At 51.3% G+C, this 21,880-nt stretch overlaps 1 protein-coding gene across 2 annotated transcripts in view; it reads left to right on the forward strand.

Moving 5' to 3' along the window:
* aop (ETS variant transcription factor anterior open) overlaps positions 1-21,880 on the forward strand; it is a 126,748-nt gene that overhangs the window by 5,236 nt on the left and 99,632 nt on the right. Inside the window, exon 1 of one of the 2 annotated variants that reach the window (XM_089564567.1) lies at positions 18,311-18,869. The exons of the other annotated variant lie outside the window; for it this stretch is intronic. Within the exon in view, the coding sequence (XP_089420693.1) occupies positions 18,692-18,869 (178 nt within the window). The 5' untranslated portion in view covers positions 18,311-18,691. Of the gene's footprint in view, positions 1-18,310; positions 18,870-21,880 lie in introns of those variants that run through there. 2 annotated transcript variants of the gene reach the window in all.

Below are 21,880 nucleotides of genomic sequence, written 5' to 3' on the forward strand. Positions count from 1 at the left end.
ACAGGCAAAACAGTTAACTAAGATTGTGTTTCTGGGCCCCTTTAACGTCCCAAAGCGACTATGGCTATGAGAGACGCCGTAGTGGAGAGCTCCGGAAATTCCGACCACCTGGGGTTCTTTAACGTGCACTAACATCGCACAGTACACGGGCCTCTAGAATTTCTCCTCCAAGGAAATTCAACCGCCGCGGCCGGGATCGAACCCGCGTCTTTCGGGTCAGCAGCCGAGCACCATAACCACTGGTATCGCTGAGGTGTTGTTGTCTGAGGTGCTATAACTGCATACTTGACACAGGCCATGAGAGTGCCATGCTTCCGTACAACTCTTGCAGTCTATACAAAAACATGGAGGACACTTGCTTTGGGACGTTAAACCCCAATAAACCAAACCAAACCCTAATTACCGTCAGCTGTGGCAATGTGATAGCACAAGAACCATGTGCGCTGCCATGCTCAAACTACACATGCATTACTACACACACCGTGCACAAACCTCGGCACCCAACAGGATCCATTCGATGGCAGCCACTTCTAGTCTCTCTATCCTTTCCCCTGGAATTGGAGGGGGGATTTCGTTCTCACCACTTTGCCACTTACCAACCGTGGCAGGTGGTAGGTCGCGGGTAGCTCTTCCGGGCACTAACGTTGGCAGGTGACGTGTGCGACACCACAGGCTTTTTGTTCCGATGTGGCTGTTATGCTGTCGCATTAAAAAAAAAAAAATTCAACTCGGTTTTTTGGTTGCCTACTGCAGTAGTGTCGGCGTGCGAGGACATCGCGGACGTGAACATAGGCAGGTCTAGTTGGGCTTAACAGGGTCACCCCCACTGGGCTCTGCAACTGGGCGTTCGCGCCAACTCGGCACCAGGGAGTCGAACCTGTCGCGATGGTAGCAGCACCCAGGTACCTGGCTATCTTCCCTAGCCCCCTCGAAGGCGCAACGGCGCTGGTGCGATACCGGTTGCGTTCTCCCCCTTCCCGCCCCTAATCGACGGTATTGCGTGCACTTTGCCGATCTTGACCCGCTTGCGTTCACCGTGACATGAAAACTGCGAATCGCTGACGTCAGGTTCATGTAGACGACGTGATCAACGAGAAAGGCTTAAATTGTCGTCTCAAAATATCTAATCTTGCGTGGGCCCTCACGCCACCTAACGCCGTCGTGATTGCCCGCCCAAGGTTTTTCAAGATGACCCCTAACCCTCCTTGTCTTTAGGACAATAAAGTTTTACCACCACCACGAACTATTGTGCAGTGGTGGTTCGACCACTCCGTGATGTCTGAATAAGCATGCAAAGGTGGTGGGGGGATTACTAATTCTTTTTCTTTCTGTAAGCCCCAGTATGCTGCTGGTTTTAACTCGTACATTATCATCTTTGCAAGTTGTAAGCTAGACGTACGGGTTTCACTAACTCCAGAGCGTTTCTTTGAGAGGCGAACTCTGAATGCTCTTCGCTGAAATGGGCTGGGAGAAACTATTACTCGGAACGCGATGAGACACGCTTGAACGGTTTCGCTTACAGTGGAATTTGAATAATAGTGCGCGAAGAACAAAATAAATGAAAACCCGAAAACGATGATAAGGAAGCACGCAAGTCATGTCGGCGTAGCCTTTTATTAACTTTCGCTGTGGCTTTCTGTAGCGGAAAGGAACAAATAAAGAGAAAGAAAGAATTTAGCTCGCGCAGTTGCTCACTCATTGTATGCTCCGCGCAAATAGGCGTGTTTGTGTTCCGCACGGCTGTCGGGGAAGAAACAAGAACTGAAGAAACCCCCCGGGGTGGTATATTATAACGATTACCAAACCGGTTTTATGCCATTTTTGAATTTCCCGTCCTTGCTCATTGGCTGAAGAGATTCCAAGCCCCACATTCCCTCCTGGTTATTGGCTGAAGCCTAGGGCGTGGCATCACTCCAGCCAATGAGCAAGGGCGGCAAAATGGAATCAATTCGCGAAGGAATCGTTTTAATATACTGACACAGATGTCTCTCTGGAGCGAAGTGAAGGCGTTAGTTCCACCGCAACACACTTAAAAAAAGTCGTTAAAAAAAAGCAAATAAACGAAGGCAAAAAGTCGGCCTGACGTGTCAGCTGGGGCTCGTTTTATTGGCCAGGGCCGAGTCTCGGTCCTCACATGGGGCCGACTTCGGCGTGAGCGGACATGGGAAGAGTAAAGACGGCGGTCTCAAAAGGGCTTGGTTTCCGGAGGCCTGGTGCATGACGTGAGGCTCCCGCATGAGTTTTCATCGCTGCATGTTTCCTGCCCCTCTACGAGGGTACTCTCTACAAGGTCCGCAGTTGCTGTCCTTGCAGCAGTGCCAGACGCGCTTCGATCGCGAGGCCACGGACGGCACCATTTTGGAGCGTGCTTCCCTTGCAGGCCCTCACTGTATGTGTTTAAAGCCTGGACCCGTCCAAGGAGGGTCTCTAGTGGTTAGAGCTCAGCCAAAGAGAGAAATGAATGAAGAGATGGAGAAGGGCCCCTGGTGGCCTGTTATACACACAGTTTTGTACAGAGGGTATAGAAATCGCTTTTTATGGTCGTTGTTTGCTCAATTTATGACTCAGACCTGAAACAAGCGATCCCCACGCTCTTTCAGAGTGCTCATTGTTTTGTGTCGTTTATCCTCGAGGCTGAGTGGTCAGCTGTGGACGACTTGTGGTGTAAAGACAGTGGTTTCCCCTTTTCTTCCAGCCTTTGTGTAATTCTGCCGACTTTTTATTTCTCTCTCTCTCTCGGTTCTTAGAAAGTGCGTGAATGATTCTTACTGAAAATAATGGTGCAGTTTTCGAAACGATCGAGAAGAAACGTTCTGACCACCACTGACGAGAAGAATGGAAATATGGTTGCCTGCTTCGGATTCATGCAGACCCTATAACATTCAAGCACGGGGGGTCTCAGATCTCTTGTCAGTAATCGTGTGGTGGGGTCTGAGACCGCTTCCTTTAAACCCTCCTTACTTTAAGCCGTGACTGTATCACCAAGAAAGGTCAATTATATGGAAACTGAAAAGCCAAGGCTAATTTTACCGCGAGGCACAAGTCGAAGGTATTTGGTGCTAAAGTACACTTTCGATCGGCATCGTCACAGTTCTTTCGAGCGACTTCATACTGCGCGCAAGGCACGAGGCGAATACATCGTATATAGCGGTCGACATTCTCACTTAACTACAGATATTAGTGTGGGCTTAAAAAGTAAAAAAGAAAAAAAAGTGCCCTGCCCGCACCGTCTTTGAAAGAACCAACAAGAGCTTAGTCGCGACGGATTCCAAAAATTAACCATGCACTTTCAAGTACTGGGGGAGAGCCTTGCATCTCGCGGAAAGTGGCCGTTTTTTTTTTTTGTTTCCTTTCCACCGCGAGAGGAGCCCCGAAGCAGCTATTACTGTTACGTAAAGTCAGACTTGGCAGCGTCCGCCACCACTCTGTCTCAGTCAGTGTGGCCCTGGTACCCTTCGCCTGCCCCTCTTTCCACCCACCCATCCTCTTGCTCACCCCCCACTCATGGCAGCTGTCTTTGAAGCCGGCGTTATCATCGCCTGTGTCGGGCCGGCGTTTCGATGACGTCAAGACACTCGCTAGGCGTTCTTTCAGTATGTAAACTTGACGGAATAAATTACTACGTAAGTAATTATGCGGCGCTTTTTGTGTAGTTAACGCTTCATGTTGTTATCGCTGTATGCATAGCGTAGTGGTAAGGGAAAAGCGATCGTGAAAGCTTTCTGGCGGCGCTTCAACTTGCACCCGCACAGCATACCGCGACGACACGCCGTAGAGAGCTGCGCCGTCGCCAGTTGCGCCACTTTCGGCTGCGTTTGTGGGGCTCCGCATGACGAACCATGGTGACGAACTCAGTGGCGAAGTCCTCCATGTTGCTGGCTCTGCGGTGACGGGGAGAGTCCTCGCTTGTAGTCTCGTAAGGACGTAAGCCAAAGGCAAGGTCAGGACCAAAGCTGCAAAAGCAGATTCATCGCTGAAGCCTTGACCTTGAATAAACATTGCCGCGACTGGCATTCGAACCCGGGGCGGCGCGAACAGATTAGCTTTGCTGGCCACTGCACGAGAGCACTATACTATCGCCGCAGCCGATCGCGCCTCGTGTTAAACTGCAAAACACTCTCGCGCTCTGCACTGCCCATCGTAGCCTTCATCGATTTCCTTCTGCAGGAGAAATTCGAGGCCCGTGTACTGTGCGATGTCAGTGCACGTTAAAGAACCCCAGGTGGTCGAAATTTCCGGAGCCCTCCACTACGGCGTCTCTCATAGCCTTAGTCGCTTTGGGACGTTAAACCCCCATAAACCAAACCATTTCCTTCTGCGGCGCGAAGAGGTCAGATCAGCTTATCCTCGAACAGAGCTTAACCCGAGTCTAATATCGTTCTGGACGTGCCGACGACCCAGCAAAGCAAAACCATGAGCCAGCCAGGCTTAACATGTGCTTTTCGCACGTCTACTCGGTTTAGCCACGTTAAAACCGTACCGCCTTTTGTTTTGTACTAAACCGCTACCACCGCCTTGCATACTATATCTTCAAAATGACTGCATGTAGCTGATTTGACAGGTGGCGGGAACCCGTGATGACTGTGTCGAATTTTTGTTGGCTGCCTTATACGCCTTACGCCTTTACCGGGCAGCGTAACGGCACTCCATCGAGCCGTTAGAATCGCGACACGTCTCCCGATGTTTTCGGTTTTCTCGATATCCGTGCGCCTTTGTATACCGTGCCTGCGGCGTGATGTGATCTTTTCAAAGTATCCGGCAGCGTAGTAACCCCATCCCAGTTCCCACGCGTTCGTCCTCCGCATCTGTGCGCCAGCGTGAAAAGGTCGCGAGTGCGTCAACAACGCTGCCTCCGTGGCGAGGTCCGAGAGTGTTTCACGGAACGCATTTTGTGCGCCTTTCCAGCGCTCACGTAGTCGGTCGCGAGGGCGCGTCCGGATTCTCGGAAGCCGATGCGGAGGAGGAGGATAAGGAGGGGGAGAGGAGGGCTGCAGTTTGCGGCGCGCCACGCGGCGGAACCACGCGTGTGAGACAACTGGTGGCGGCTCAAATAGTGGAAGTAGGATCTCTTGGTATCTCGCGGGCCCCCTTCTACTCTTTCGTGTCACGCAACGTGGATGCGCACGAAATCGGAGTGGGTTGATGGTCGATCGAGTTTCGCGTTGCGATGTGGTTATACCGAGGCCGTTGGGGCCGTTGTCTCTTCAGTTGGTCGGAGGCTTAGCTACAAACGTCACCTCCGGCACCCTCCATGTTCCTCGTCGTCTGCAGTTCGTGTTTTTTTTTTTTATCACATTTGATCGGCGCTCTGTATGTAATGATTGCCCTTTTTCGTCTTCGTTCTATCTCTCTGTCAACTCCTCACCCCCCCCCCCCCCCTTCCCCCTCCCTCCACACACTTCTTTCTCTCTTTATCGCTGCCGAGCGATGAACGTGCCCGGCAGCTGTTTTCAGCGGGACGAAGAAAGGCTTAGGACGGATTAAAGGTCAGCAGAATAGCGCGACGCCTGACAACAAGAGTGTTTCGGGAAGGGCAAGGTTGACGGGGGGTTGCAGGAAGAACGCGGCGGAAAACCGTGCGTGACAGGAGAATGGACGAGGACCTCCTCCTCCTCCTCGTTCCTGATCGGGTTCCTGATCGGGCGAGGAGGAGAGAACGGGCTATCGTCGCTTCTCTCTCTCCGCACTTTAATGAGCGAGCGGCAGCGTGTCGTCGACGTCGCACGCTTGCGATCCCCAGCACTTGCCGTCGCTCGCGTGGTGTTTAAACCCCTTCCGTGTGCGGTCTTCGTGTCGGCGGGTGGCGGCGACAGACGTTGCGGCACGCGTGTGACCTTTACGGAAGGGGAAAAAGCGCGCGCCTTCTCGATGTCGCGTTTCTCTTAGTTTTATTTCTTTTCCCCCCCGCGTAGATCTATCTGCAACGAGAGAGAAGCTGTGACGTAAAAGGCTGAGTTTCGTCCCTCCCGCAGCGTAAGCCTTTCTCTCCTAATCCTGCATTTCCTCGGGGTAGTTAGTGTATGGGCATTTCCGCGCGCAGTGACGGCGTAATTTGTTATTAGTTTCGTTTGCGACTGGAAGTTTTGCCCAGAAACGAGAGATGTTCGCGAATGTCACACACTTTCTTCTGAAATCCGAACCGCGCCGACGCGAATTTTTCTAGTTCCGTCCCCCCGCGAGAGCGCGCTTATGCGTCGGAGGCTTCGCGAACGGAATTTCTGGGGCTTAATTTGAGCCTGAACATAGTCCGTCATGCAGCTGCCGCTGTGGAGTTGTACCGTGTCGACAAACGCATATCCGTCACGTCCGGCTCGAGACTGGCTGAATCACCGCGAAACGGGCTCATTAGCGGGGCAGCTTTATCGCTCACACTTTTTGCAGTTAGGCTAGTTAAGGAACAGCGAAACAGCAAGGCACCATTTGTGGCCAGTTGACGTAATAGTGAAGCGCTAATGACTTCGCTGCATGTTCGCTCGAAAGCGAGTGACTTTATGTTGAAACAAAAAAAAAAAAGGCTTCGCGTTGGCGCGCGTGCGTAGAGCTGCTAAAGTACGCTACATAGCCTTCTGGGTATGTGCAGCGGTGACTACGGAAGGCAGTTTATTTATTTATTTTTTCATTACATCCTCAGTGTCATTGTTATTACAAAGGGCAGTGGTTAACTGGTGTGGACTGCTGACGTTACAGTCGCCAACAGAAGTATACGGGACGCGTGCGATCTGAAAAAAGTTTGTTGTAGCGCCACCTTGCGGGCTCACTCGCCCGAAAGAATTTTTAGTTCAGTAGCATTAGAAAGCCCTATGGGCCCAAAGTGCGTCGTTGTCGGCTATAAAATTCGCCCTGGCTGCAGGATGAAAAAGTGACGTCACTTCCGGCGTAGACACAACGCATGCTCTGTGCCTTTATTAGTCCAATGTGTTTAAGGGAACCCCCTATGCGTGATAGATTTGTGATAAGTGAATGATTACTCATTAGCATCCACACGAGTTCATGCATACGGCTGCAAAGGAACGCTATAAAACTTTCAGAAAAACCTTGTTGTTGAGGAAAAATTTATCCTGGCCCAGGGCTCGAACCCGGGACCGAACCCGAGAAAACGGGGCCGCCTGTCCGGGGGACTGTCCCTACCAACTGAGGTAGCGTGCGTATGGTAGGGCGAGTCAGAATCGATCGTTAGCAATGCCTTTATGATGAGCGGTTTTTCGTAGAATCTCTATGCGAATCGCAAGACTGGGATTGAACTTGAAAAGTCATCGCTGTTGACGGTCTATTCGAAGCCTGGTGTCCGTTTCGTGCTGACGCGTTAACGACACCCCTGAAATTCGATGTCTGAGCTACAGCTGGTTCTGTCTACGTCCACCTACGTTGCTACGATGCCACTGTTCTATTTTTCTTTTTTGCTTTCCGTTCGTTCGAGCGACGCCGCAAGCGTGTGTGCAGCGCGGGATGAGCTCGTTTCTCGGGGGCGGATGTGCGGCGCCGAGAGAAACGATGCAAGAGCGGAGCGGCAGAACGAACGGGTTAGCGCACACCTCCGCGTCCGCCGGAACTGCAGCAACAGCCGCGGATGTACGACGCCGCTAAACCGCGGGGCAGCTGCGGGAGGCCGTGCCGCGCGCGCTGTGCCGGTGCCTTTTTTTTTCTTTTTTTTTTATTCTCCGAACCTTCGCATTTCGTTGCACAGTGTTAACTGGAAGTGCCGGGGCTCTCTGTCTCTCCGACGCTACGATGATCCGCTTCGTGAACCCCTCCGGTTTCTTCGACGTGGCGCGGAGATCGGGTAATTATGAGCGGTTTCTAACACGCCTCTACGGGAGTGAAAAGGGTGTACACCCTCCTCTGGCGCCCTCCGTTTTATGAAAGGAAGTGCGCCAGAGGAGGGTTTACTCCCTTTTCACTCCTTTCTGCTTAGAGTGTAAGGGATATGTAGCTGGTAACTACACCGCTGGGAGATTATCCCGTATCTATAGTTTAGTGTCGCATTTTCGTCGTTTATTTCTGGAAGCAAGAAAAATCATTGCGTTAGTTGCTGTATTGTCAATGAATAACGTCGATATATATATATATATTATATGCCGCCGCGGTGGCTCAGTGGCTATGGTGCTCGGCTGCTGGCCCGAAAGAAGCGGGTTCGATCCCGGCCGCGGCGGTTGAACTTCTTTGGAGGAGAAATTCGAGGCCCGTGTACTGTGCGATGTCAGTGCACGTTAAAGAACCCCAGGTGGTCGGAATTTCCGGAGCCCTCCACTACGGCGTCTCTCATAGCCTTAGTCGCTTTGGGACGTTAAACCCCATAAAACAAACCTATATATATATATATATATATATATATATATATATATATATATATATATATATATATAGCACAATAAGGTAAACGTACTTGGTTGCTAGTTTAAAATAAGATGCGAAATTGAGAAACGCTTCGTTTATTGGGAGTCGACGTTTCGGACAGAGCCTGTCCTTTTTCAAGACTGACAGGCTCTGTCCGAAACGTCGACTCCCAATAAACGAAGCGTTTCTCAATTTCGCATCTTATATATATATATATATATATATATATATATTTGCGCAAATACTGCCCGTATAAGCGAATGTGTTTGAACGGAACCGCGTCTATTGGCAGGATGTATTATGTGCTTTAGTGACAGAACAATAATGACGCCTCCCTGAGTGCATGAACACAACGATGCAACTTTTTTAAATCATAGAATGAAGCTTGGCAGCAACATCGCTGCGCTATTCGCTATGTTCCTCGCTGTTACTGCTTCGTTAGCACTCGAGACGGACGTATTGAAAACTCGGGCCGAGCCCTAGCTGTTTGACTTGTCTTCTATATTCCGGTGCGTACATTTCACGCCTACATTGTCTCGTTTCGAGCCACCGGCCGCGTTTTTGTGCCACGAAAGGACGCATCGGTCCGTGGTTATAGTTGCGTTAAGTGTCGTTGTAGCGCGCTTAGTTGCGGAATGCGGCCGCCGGCGCTGTTTGTGACGTCAAATAGCTAGTGCTTTGCGGTTGGCCGTCCCGTATAGTTACTGTAGCACGCTACATGTTCCCAACTGCCAGGAGCCGCGCTGTGTGGCGAAGTGCCACTACACAATGCGAGGTTTTTCACTTTACAGAGAGAGGGCAGTTCGCTATGTGCGCGACAGGTGGCTCTACTAGGACTGCCGCCATTTCAGGCCTTCTTAGCCGCGCTCAGCTGCTCCGCAGCTTGTGTTGCAGTTAAGCGCGTTGCACACTGGTAGTTCGTAATGCAAGGTGTCCGGTGGTCTCTCTGTGCGGTGTCTGCCCTCGACTTCGGTACAGGGTTGGGGGATGAAGTATCAAATGAAAATAGTGCCTGTCCCGGCACGTCGCAGAGCTGCGCTAGTGGTCACGTGATCGAAAAAAAAAATAACATTAAGAGCTCCTCGCTGGGCACACACTACGGCGTGGCGTAAACAAAAAATAGGGAAACGCAGAATAACGCCGGCCGCTCGGCGATTGGCAGGGGCTCGTGCTTTTGTTACATATTAAAAAAAAATAAATTTACGTTACTTTACTGTGTTAAATCTGGCCTTGTAGGCCGTCAATGACTTCAAGCGATGCCTAATAGCGCCGTTGTGAATGCGATCGAGAACTTGAGCGCCCACTTTGTCAATATCCCGAAGTACGCACCCACGCGGCTGAGCTAAACACAGCGAAGCCGAGACCGTGACCCCGCCCGGGAAACCGATACCAAACAGAAAAAGCGACACGATCCTGAGTTTCTTGATTGAGAAACAGAAGCTTCCAGGATGTAAGAGCAGAAACATATAATATCCGAGCACAGTTCTTCGAGGACTTCGCCAGCGCATTGGACCGCAGGTGTAGAGACAAGAACTTATATAATCGACAGATGAACTGAAAAACAGAACAACAAAACAGGAAACTATTATGAGACGGTGGCTGGCTTCCCCTTATTCACACCGTTAACGCATGTCTGAAGGTGTATGCTGTGTGTCATTTAAATGTTAGCGACCGACAATGGCGACGACTGGAGAAACAATGGCATGATTCGCTGGATGCGTTTCTACGGTGTGTGAATTCCTAGCTCGGTCGGGTGATGTTCATGGCGTGCTCAGATCGCGTCTTGCGAGTCTTGGCTCCTCTGTACTTTCGCCAGCTGGCGAATTACCGACATGATCGATGTTCAGGGGTCGAGCCGATAGCATTGGTATCATGCATCCCTCCCGTAGTGCTTCAATCGATCCCCGGCCCTTAGAGGGATTTTTCTTCAGTTGCTAGTTTCTGCGAAAGCTGCATAGCTTCCGTTTTTACACTTAGGGGGATTGTGGTGAGTAAACTGCTCCCTTATTTCTCGAAACATGTCCCGGTAGTCATCGCTCGTCCTGCGTTCCTTGTCTCCTGCGTGTCGTGCAGTGTGTCTGGGTGAACAGCGTACAGTTAAGCGCGAACAATAGACGAGAAGAATTGACATATTCTTGCACTTGTTCACCTTAAGAAAACACATTGTACCTTTAAACTGTTCATAGCTTTCGCGCGCATGTTCGCACCAGTGTGGCGAGCCTCGAATGAGCGATAACCGCGGGCGCGCTAGAACAAAAATGGGGAGAATAGGAAGCAAATACAGGGGGCGCTGGTGGAGTAAAGCCCCACCTCGATGGACACTTCCGAGGCGTACACGCGAAGCGCCTACGCGCACGGGCGTACGCTGGAGCCTGTCTGCGCATGCGCAAGGCGCGAGCAGGCGCACGGGCGCTCGCGCGCGCGTCGGAAGCGGAGTCCGGTTTACAACAATGGGAGGACCGCGGGGTTCTCGGGGACTCTTTTCTTCATAGCTTCGTGTTCCCCGAACTTTTCTTCGCGCTTTAATTGGTCCTTTCAGCGCCCCCCAACCCCTTTTCTTCACGGCTTGACATTTTTTCAGTCGGCTCGCGAGGGGGGGCGAGCCAGCACCAGGGACATGGAGGGACATGCCACTTTTCGACGTCCGTCGCGGCGCGTGCTGGGCGCGCAGGCGCTCCGCCCGTACGCCTGGGAAGTGTCCATCGAGGTGGGGCTTAACGCCTGCGATGCCATCTCGCGTGAAAGGCGCGTGTTCCGGATCCCCCCCACCCCTTTTTGTAAGGGGGGGGGGGGGGGGGGGGTTGTCGCATAACCTGGAAAATGCTGGTATGTGGTGAAGTCTCCGAAGTTAGTCACGTGATGCGGGAAATAAACGAGACTGAATGAGGGTGACCTTGGCCAACCTGGAGCAATTAAAAAAGTTGGAGGCTTATCAAGGTTAAGCCCAGTGGATGCGAAGCAGCCTTCGTTTTGCATTCTGATTATTAACGTCCTTAGCGTTTGGAGGCATCTTGACCGCATACACGCCCGGCGCAGAGACGCTGGCGCGGTTGCGGGCACAGAGACTGACGCGACGGCGGGCGCGCGCCGCTTCATCCCTGGCGTGACGTCACATATCACGTGATGCAGCGATGGTGGCGCCGCCGCCGCGTCGCGCGCGACGGCGCGAACCGAAGCGGGGAGGGCTCCGCCGGGCGACGTCTGACGGCGCGATATGAGGCCCCATCTAGAGATGTAAAATTTCAAGAAATTTTGAATGGCATGAAGAAAACCGTTCTTTTTCACGGTTTTTTCATGAAAAATTGGAAATTTTGCTAAACGTGACAAAAACATATTTATTTGCAACAGCACAACGATCAATAATAATGCTCCAAAGTTCAGTCGAATATGCAGTTATAGATGTCGTATTGTGAAACGAACTTCTTGTTCTATTCCACCGAGAAGACAAATAGTGATTTCCACTTCAGGCGAATATGGAGATATAAATACCATATTTGTGGAACGAACTTCTTGTTCTATTGCACCGAAAAAGGGAACATGAAAACTGATCTACAAGTCACTCCATATCAGACTCTGAGTCACTGCCGCTGGATGCGGCACTATGCGCAGCAGCATGAATTGAAGCTATTTCCACAGCTAGGTTCGATTGCACATAAACATGCTTTCGAACGCGTTCACCTGAAAGCCTGTTGCGATATATGGACGTTTCCGAAACGGGACCAGTTTCGTTCGCAGCTGACGGATGATGGTAGCATCTGCAGCAGTCGGCAAGCCAGACGAGTTAGCGACTGCTTGGTGCAAAGGCCTTGCCACCAGGTAGATGGGGCCACGTGCTTCGCTGAAGATCCCTGTCCTGGACCAAATTTCTGCGGATGTCCTGTGCTCTGCTACGTTGGAAATCAAGAAGCTGGGCTTAATTGTATTTGGCTAAAACCGCTTACGTGCACAGCAGCCTATGTTATTTATGCCGCGTGTGTAGCGCTGTAGAACATGCAGCCATTTTGTTCTACTTCAGCCGTGAGTTGACGTGTTTTTAAGTCAAGCCTGGACCTCATATGTGACCTGGCCTTCAACCCGCGTACTCGCAGCACGAACGTTTTAAAAGCCCTACCTGCACCGGCGATAAAAACTGCTCTCCAATAGTTCAACGATGCACGCTGTAGTGGTTTTCAAAGCAAAAACAAAAACCTAACCTAAAAGCAAGCAATCATAAAACCTTGAAATTGCATTGTGAAATTTTCGATGTTTCTTTCCATTTTTTGTCATCTGAAAATAACGAAAAAAAACCGGTTTTTTTCCAAAATTGCAGTGTTTTTTTCAGGCCTTCACATCTCTAGCCCCATCTGCAGCCGGTGTGACGTCATCACGTGACGTCACATCATGTGATCTCACTTCAAGGTCAATGGTGGCCACCGCCGGGCGTCGCGCGAAGGCCCGAAACCTACGTTAATATGCTTCGCATAATAAATATTGCCGCGACTGGGTTTCGGACCCGGGGCGGCTCGAACAGATCAGCTTTGCTGGCCACTGCACGAGAGCACTATGGGCTATCGCCGCAGCCGATCACGCCTCGTGTTAAACCGCAACACACTATCGCGCTGGGCATTGCATGTCGTCGTCTTCGTCAACTTACGTCTGTGCGCAAGTCACGGAGGGAAAGCAAACGCGCTTTCAATCGCGCTTTCTGGTGTACGTGGCCTTTGGTGTCCACCTGCGAAAACCTGCTTTCGCACGATATTTTGTGGTTAGCTATGCCAAACCGCCGGAATTTTGTTCCCGCTTTCTATTTCTTATAACGGAACGACCGCGAGCTTTGCCGCAGCCGTTGTTGATTTCGCGGCGGCCTTTGTTCTGTTTCGCGTGAAGCTCGATGTATGTGTGAGCGTGTGTGGCAATAGTGTATTTCCACGCGGCATGTTTGGTGCGCGTGTATCGGTCGACCATGAAAGTAACGGGACACCAAGTAAGCTCCGCTCTGAGTGCTTGAAGTCTAACATCGGTGTACAGCGGTTGGGGAAATTTCAGCCTGCACGACTGCTCCTATCTCGCGTAATATCATCATCCACGTGTGTGCGGGTTAAGCGCAGTTGTTTTAAAAAAGAAAACAAAAGGAAATGAATGCCGCTTTCGTGTTGCGATTGCTTTTGCCGCTGACACTACGTTGGTACGAGTCGTCACGCTTGCCTGTCTGCAGTGTGTGGGTCAGACACCCCGTTTTCGTAAAGCGCGCTTGTTGCAATAGCGGAGGAGGTTTGCGACTGCGCGGTACCCTTTCCCCCGCGGAGATGCAGTAAGCCGCACTTTTGCGGGGAGGCGCCATTTTGTTTGATTGATAGAAACTTCATGAAACCCGCAGACCACTCTTGTGGGCAGGAAGATTTTAAATTGCTGCCTGAACTTTGACTTCTGACCGTAGTATCGGACGATCTCGTGGCCCAAGGTGTCGAAAACGCCGCCCCTCGGAGTAACGATGAATCTGCGTCGCATAAGGGCAACGTGAGAGTCGAAATGGCGTCGTTTGTCATCAGAGCTAGGCACATCGAGGATGCCTCACGGGCAGGTGCTCGCGGCAAACCCTGTACGCGCGGGACACTTCTTTTCGGGATTCTTCTATTACGGAGCGTTTTATTGCTGTTATTAGTTTCTGGCTCCGCAGCGCTGTCCACGCTGCGACTACCTGGAACAAAATGTGTAGCCATCATCATCAGCAGCATCATTGGCAGGCTTGTGGGGAGAGGGCCCTTGCTCTAAGAACCGACCGGGTGTGTGGCTCGCTTTGCCGTAGCTCGAGGAACGGCACTGTACGGCTGCATTTTCGTCTTGACGAAGGTGTAGGTGACGAAGTTGACGCAGGGGGTGCAGTGGCGCAGAAGATGCAGATGACGAAGGGGGTGCAGTGGCGCAGAAGATGCAGATGACGAAGTTGACAGGCCCTCGTAATGGGAGAGCGCACGATTACCTGGTCTGGAGAAGCCTGGTCAACTCGGTCGAAAACGAAAGACGAGGCAGCGACAACGCCGCCGAGGCTTCGGGCATCTCACGCAGTCAGCTGTGAGGGCGGCGGCCTCGTGTGCGTGAGAGAAAGACGGGTTGCGACATTGAAGAGTGCGCTCGCCTGATGTTCGCCGAGCTTTATTCCTTCCCTTGCACCATTGTCTGGAGCCAGGTTCTTCCCACTGACGTTTGCTTTGTTCCGTCGCCCCCCCCCCCCCCCCTCTTTCTTTTAGATATTTTTTTTCCCTGGTTCTGCTCGGTAGAGACAGAGCACACGCAGCGAAGCTGGCTGGTGACTTTGACGCGGGATAAAGGATCGCGCTTCGCCGTTGTTGAAACGAGTATAGGACACTGTGAGAAGATTGGAAAATATAGCCGCCGCCTTGGGAAATGCCGGGACCTGTGGCGAATGAAAGCGACAGTTTTAGAGGTCTAGAGGCGATGAAGAGGGCGCGCACAGGGAAGTTTGCGAATGCGTCAGCACTTTTTCCTTTCGTTGCTTGGTGCGGAACGTGCGGCTGCTGAGTTGACGGCAGAGGATGCGGCGCCAGCTGAATGCGATCCCCCCCCCCCCCCCCTTTTTTTTTGGTAATTCCTTGTCTTTCTCCATCATCTGCACAGCGTGCTCTGTGAGGCGGTTGACGGCATGTCTTGCTCTTGTTCCTTTCGCCACGACGGGGGGCCAAAATTGGTCCCGTAGTTGCGCAGCGCATTACAGAACGCGTGTCGTTGTGTTTCGACGCACGCTTCTGGGAAAAACGTTCTCGCCTGCCCATTAGTCACCGTCCGGTGCGTTCTCTGTCAGCGCCTCCACTTTTAAGCTCACGCGCGTAAAAAATAAAAATAAATAAATAAAGAAAACACCATGTAGGCTGTAGATTTGCCGGAAGTGACGTAGATGCGAACGCATTTATTTAATGTTCAGCTGCGCTGATGTGCCCGGTTCCATGTTTAGTAGGCGTGATTGTGACACTGAGAGTTTGCAGGAATGCGGGATGATGGCAGCGTTAAAATATGATGTGTTCAGGACCACGGGATCATTTTCGATTGCATACTCGGAGGCTGATACGTGTTTTAATGGCTGCGTCTGGAGCGTTGTGATGCTCAGATGCGTCCACCTCAATTACTGGTAGCTCGCAGGTTGACGTGTGGTGGGCACTTTGCGCACAGTCGTTTAAATAAAAAGAGCAAAACGCTGAGGCCGCGTATGAGTATCAAGCGTTAGCAGTATCCAACTCTGTATTGCACCCGCCGCTTCGCACCTCACGACGACTTAAGTCTTTAAGTCTGCAGCGCATACACGGCTCCACAAACTCATTTAACAAATCTTTTTTACCTAGCTCCATTACACTGTGGAATGACTTACCCGATTTCATAGTTAATGAAACAGAACCCATTAAATTCAGGCAGTTATTATCATTACATTTCAAGGGCTGAGTTATTTTGTCGTGTTTTTGAGTGTGTGCATGTGTTTTTTTGTTTTTTTTCTTATCTCAAGTTGTTCTTGAGCTGCTGTGTCTTTCTCATGTTAATATTTTGATAATGTTAATGTTGACCATGTATCCTGTACTTTGTATTTCTTGTTGATTTTACTGACCACTGATTATGAAACGACCTCCCCCCCCCCCTTATGTAATGCCCTAAGCCAAGGGCCCTTAAGGGTAAATAAATGATGATGATGATGATGAACGTTGCGTCATTAGCCATCTTCACTATATCCGGTACAAATTTTTCGTTAATCCGGATAGCTGCTTTTCTTATGCCAACGTATACAGCGCGAAAATACAAATCGTTTGGCACCACTTTGACTGCCCTAAGACAATTAGTTTGGTCGTAACGGACGTTTGAAGTTTCATGAAGTCATTGTTTAAGGAACCGAAGGCTGTCGGTACGAATCCCTATGATGCGCTACGCTCTGATTTGACTAGTAATCTTGTGCCCCATAACGCGCTGAATCGTTCGATACCACTCCGAACATTCTACGCCAGTCAGGTGGTTCACAATCTGCGTATCAATGGTACCACCCACTGGTCCCTCTTGAATGACCTTGTGTTGATTACAAACGCGACCTTGAGTAATGCATTAGAAGTGACGAACGAAGAAGCCTTAAGGAAAACAGCCGTAGTAGCCGTAGGCGGTGGACGCTTCCAACGTGTGCCAGCTTCTCGCGCTGCCAGGTAGCGTTGCTCATTCAGCGAGTGTTAGTGAGAGGAAACGAGAGCGTTGGTTTATCCGGAAAAGGAGCGTAATTATGGTTGCACATCTTAGCTGTCTGACCCCTGTCAGCGACCCCGTTCATTATCTACTCATAACAGCGCCAAGGCGGCTTCTCTCACGTGCTCGGTGGCCAGCAAAATACGGCCGGCGCAACCCCGCTATGGAAGCGCGTGAGGGCATTTCAGCAAATGGTCGCGCGTTTAAAGGGCCACCCTACCCTCTGGCAGTGGAAAACTAAGCACGGTAGATATGTTCTCCAGCCTTCGTGGAATGACTTCTCTTTCAGCCTCTGTCGGAATATCTTCGTGAGGTCCGGTGTGGAAATTGTTTCAGCGATTTTTTAAAAGACGCGTAGGATGTGATAATTTGGGCTCCAAAACACGATTGAATTTTTTTTTTTTTGCGTTTTGAACTTTTGGCTGTGCTGGGGAAATATCCAGTATAGAGAATATTATCAGATTTCCTTAGCGCAGATGGAAATTAGAGATCATTCTTCGCTCAGATGTGGGCTTACGTGTGTCGCTAGAGCTAATGAGTGCTCAAAGGCGAGGAATAACCGCGAAGGACGCCGTACGCAGGCTGTAAGCGACACAAGGCGGACAACGCTGGTCGGCAACACAAGACCGCCTTGCGTTGTCTACTGCCTCCGTCCCGTGTCATTTGCGGTTATTTGTCCGCATTGTGTGTTACCGGCCTACAACTGCACCGTCCTTAGCCTAAAAGTGGTCTACAGCCCGCAGAAAATGCGCATGAATCCGCGTCGGTTTATTTGGCCGGTACCGTAAAACGTGTCCTCTCACCGACTGTAACCTTTTTCTGAGAGCCCCTGAAGAGAAGGGAAACAGTGTCGTGCTCACTTCGTCGGAGCCTTATGCAGTTGCTATCATTGGCTCAAAGGTCACCTCTATACCCTCAGACGTGACTGGTGTAACGCCATCCATGAATTTTGCCCGGTAAACCAGCTCGTAACGGGGTCCTTCTGTGCGGAGAACCTGCGCACATCTGCCACATGGGCTGGAAGCGCGGGGCGACACTTTGAGGTTTGGACGCCTGGCTGGAGGAACCCCATCCTTCTACCCACTCCGCACGACATTCTTTTGGGAAGAGTTAGTTATTCCTGCCGCCGCCTCTGTATTGAGAGGAGAGGCAATGTGCGACAAAAGAAGAAAGAGAGAGGCGACTCATCCCCTCGCGACAAATGCCTGGGGCCAAGATTGATTGGAGCAGGTCGACGAGAGCAGTACCCAGATGTAGAAGAATGCAGCCAGCTGCCTGTCATGCCCCTAGCCTAGCCGAAGGTTTAATAATAATAATAATAATAAAAAATGGTAGCACAGAGAGCTCGTGCGTCTGCGGCTCGTCAGGACGGCGACAGTTTGCGCGGCGTCCATTAATGATTACCGGTACGGCACGTCGGCCCCGCAACGCTAGCTAACGTCGTCATTCCGTGACGGCATTGTAGCATCTTTCTTTGACTCCTCCATGCTCGATCGCCGTTGATGGAACCGCATCATACGAGCCTGTGTTTGTGTTAGTGGCTGCATGCGCGAACAGACCGCGTCGTCGCTCATAACTGGACCGCCGCGCACGTTGCAACCACGTGCAAGCGCGCGCACGTGAGTGGATGTGCGACCGCGCGCGCGCCGTGCGCGAAGAGGCGCAGGTTGCTTCGACTCTCGTTGCGCCGACGCTCTTTGTGTTCCTCCGTGGGGCGACCGGAAGTTACGCGCATGTCGCAGCAACAGTTGCCGCCTTGTGAACGCCGTCGAACGTCGCAGATCACGCCTCGAGGTCTGCGAAGGTGCGCCGGCCGCCGCCGCCGCTGCGCATACCCGCGCAGCTCCTTCGCCCACGGCGCGCTTGGCCACGGTCTTAGTGCCGGAGTCCTGTGCGCCGAGCGACGGCGCGTTCTTTGGCTGGACCCTTCTGTAGTGAGGGACTCTGCGCTCGTTGTCCTCGCATGACAGTGCTGGCTTTGGCTGGACCCTACTGTAACTGAGGGACTCGTGGTCTCTGTCTTGGTGCGGTCCAAAACGCCGCGTTCTTTTTGTGACTGGACTCTGCTGGACTGAGGGATTCGGTTGTCGTCTGGGAGCTGTGGGAGAGTGCGTCGTCTCGGCGGACGTGCGTCGGGAGAGCGGCGGTGATGCGTCGACTCGCCGAGTACCAGGAGAGAGCGCATCAGCATCCCTCTAACCGCGGGAGCGTCGCGCCGGCGTTCGCGGCGGCGCGCGGGTTCCCCTGCTGCTGCGGCTGCTCCGGCGTGTTACAGCCCCGCTTCGCACTCGCCGGGTTCCGGCCGCCGAGCTTCGTCCGGCCGTACGGTGAGCGACTGAGACGCTAGGGATCAAACGCGTTGTTTGGCGATTTCGTGCGTGATATTGTCGAACAGCGTGGACTTAAAACACACGACGGAACGCACAGTATACATGTCGCGTCTTTTGGCGTCTATCTGCACGCGATGTGCACCACCGAGTTGTCTTACACAGTTCGGTAAAAAACAAAAGACAAGCTCGACAGCAACATATCATACAAGAATTCCTTGCACTCGAGGAATTATACGGCGCCTTCACGGATTTTTTAATACTGATTTCTGGAAAACGCAAGCGCACTGGTACGAGGGAATTGGGAGGGAACAGTAAGACTAAGACTTCCAGAGTGTGCATCCGTCTTCACTGTCGAATGTTGCGCTGTCTCTGGGGCCGTAGAAAAAATAATTAACGACGCCCTCACAAGCAGTATTATTTATACAGAATCGTTAAAAGTACTCGCAGCTCTTCACTCCAGAAATGCAATCAGTCCGCAACTTACATATCGTAACAACATAACAGCCACAGCTCAAGGACAAGTAAAACTGCTGGATCCAGAGCCATGTCGGAATAAAAGGCAACGAGAGTGCAGACTTCTGCGCTGCTCAAGCCCATTGCAAGCATATAAAAAAGAAAACATGGCTTTTAAGGATTTTATGAACTTGGTACACCGTAAATTAAGACAAAAGTGGAAGTATGCCTGGAACGACGGAGTAAAAAACAAACTACAGTTGGTAAAGCCTGTTTTAGGTGAATGGAAGTTGTGCACACAGCAGGAACGTTTCAAGGAAGTGATTCTCTCCCGTCTTCGTCTCGGGCACACACACCTTGCACATAACTTTATACAGACAAAACGAGACAAAGCACTATGCGAATCACGTGGGGATGAGCTAACACCAGAAAACCGTGTTTTGCTTTCGTGCAGGAAACTAGAAACACTGAGGAAAAAAACACACTTTGCTGTGTTCTACAGTGCACACGCACCATTCCACCCAACGTTGCTCTTAGGTGAAAATGGTCTTGTTAAATTGACCTGTGTTTTTAGGTTTTCAAAAGATGCAGGCGTCTTAAGCGAAGTGTGGATAGCAAAACTATAGTCGAATTGATGAACAAATGACTATCGCGATAGCCTCAGTTGCTTGTGTGACATACAACTCCACACAGCAAGCACCACCGAGTTGTCCACACCTTCACCCTAGTGTGTCTTTCGTTTGCGCTTCGGGATTTTGTATAGGTGGCGCGAGGTGCCGTACCTGGACGTGTGGCACAAGTGGACATCGGTGGAAATCTAAAGAAAAAGAAAGAACAGTCCTGCGCTGGAGAGAAAGAGCCTCGTGGAGCTGTCCCAACTGTATAACCTTGAATGAAGGTGAACAGTGTGCAGTCCGGAATGTAGTGGGTGATAAAGCAGGAGTGAGACGGATATTGTTGCGCGAATTGCTCTGTCGCGCGCGTCGCCCTTATAAAATTGGTCTATAGACAGTATATAGACTTCTTATTGACTCTATTGACTTCCTGTAGATATTGCTTTTTGTCTATTCATAGTTTATAGACTGTCTATAGAGAAAAGTCTACTAAAAGTGTATGGCCATAAATCTATAGATTAGACTTTACAGACAGAAATCTATAGACACTCTATAAACTGTAAAACTTTTTTGTAAGGGCGGTGTCGCAGCATCGCTGCTGCGACCAGGGCTGGGAGGTGTCTGTACAGCTCTTTCTATGGGCCTCCGACTGTGCCGGGAGCGTACGCGATTCGTTCGCCATGTCCGTATTTTTTTTTTTTTTTCGTCGAGCATAGTTTGTGATCGCGCACGAACTGGCCCAGTTTTCGTGTTGAGCCTTGGTTTAAAATCGACGCTGTTGCATCCTCGGCGTCGGGAAACCCGTTGCTGCTTTGGAGTCAGTGATCGACGTTTGTAAACGACACTGAAAATAATCCGGCAAATAAACGCCACAATGAGTCTTATGCAGTTAGTTACTCGCTTCCGGCGAATAAACGCCGCAATGACTTGTGCAGTTACTCGCTGTCGGCACTTCTCCTCAGGCTCCAGGGTCATTTTGCGTAGTTATGAAAGCGTGGTTGAGGTAGTGTACATCGATTACATCGTAAGGCTTTTTCGTTACCAGGTGTGGGCCTGTTCCAGCGGCCTTCCCATTACGCGTCTGTGCGGTCCCCGCATGCGACGCGATGGAATCTCTTGTTGTTTAATGGCTATTGATTAATAAAAATAAAAATGGAAAGAAAAGACGTTGCTAGTCGGGACATCTGCCATCGAAACCTGAAGCACCTGAGGTGCGGCTAGCGGGAATAAAAGGACAGGGAGAGGGAAAGAAAGGGAGAGCAATAGAAGAAAGGACAGGGGAAGGGCGGGGATACACACTATGCACTAATAGAGGAAACGGAATCTCTTGCGCCAAACCTGGGTTTGGTGCCCCTGCCAAGCTGGCTTCCTCGCATAGCTCTGCCTATGCGGCGGCTGCCACTCCAACAGCCGTGCGGGGATGGCGCGTGGCATTCAGTCTTCCTAGCCTGTGCCGCAGGTTCTCGCGGAACCCTGCCTTCCCAGCATCACCTAGATTTGGGAGCCCTCCGCGCGCCGGCGTGACGTCACAACGATGAGGTGGAGCTCGACCGCTTTACACGGCGGGCGTCATGTGCTAGCTTCGCGCCGGTTTTAGTTCCACTCAATCGACGCTGTTGACACCACGCAGACGCATTTTACAGCATACTGACGCAGGCGCGTAAAAGAAGAAGCTGGTCGGAAGCCTTCTCGCTCTTGTGGGGTGCTATGCTTTCCAACTTGTCACTTGTGTGGGGCGTCCTAATATTCCGCGTGTGGGGCTATGCAGGAAAGCTCGCCTGGCGGCTCGCCCTCCACCTCGCTTTCGAGTAAAATGCCTAATGTGCTGCTGCCGAACGATGAGCGGCGCGGATGCTGAGATCAAACTATATACCCTGCACCTGTTCCGCGCTACCGCCTAAACGTCGTCGCGCGCATCTTGTAGCGATTCCAGGCGTAGTA

This window comes from Amblyomma mixtum, chromosome 1 (assembly GCF_055824585.1).
Source record: "Amblyomma mixtum isolate Tamu chromosome 1, ASM5582458v1, whole genome shotgun sequence".
Lineage (NCBI taxonomy): Eukaryota > Metazoa > Arthropoda > Arachnida > Ixodida > Ixodidae > Amblyomma > Amblyomma mixtum.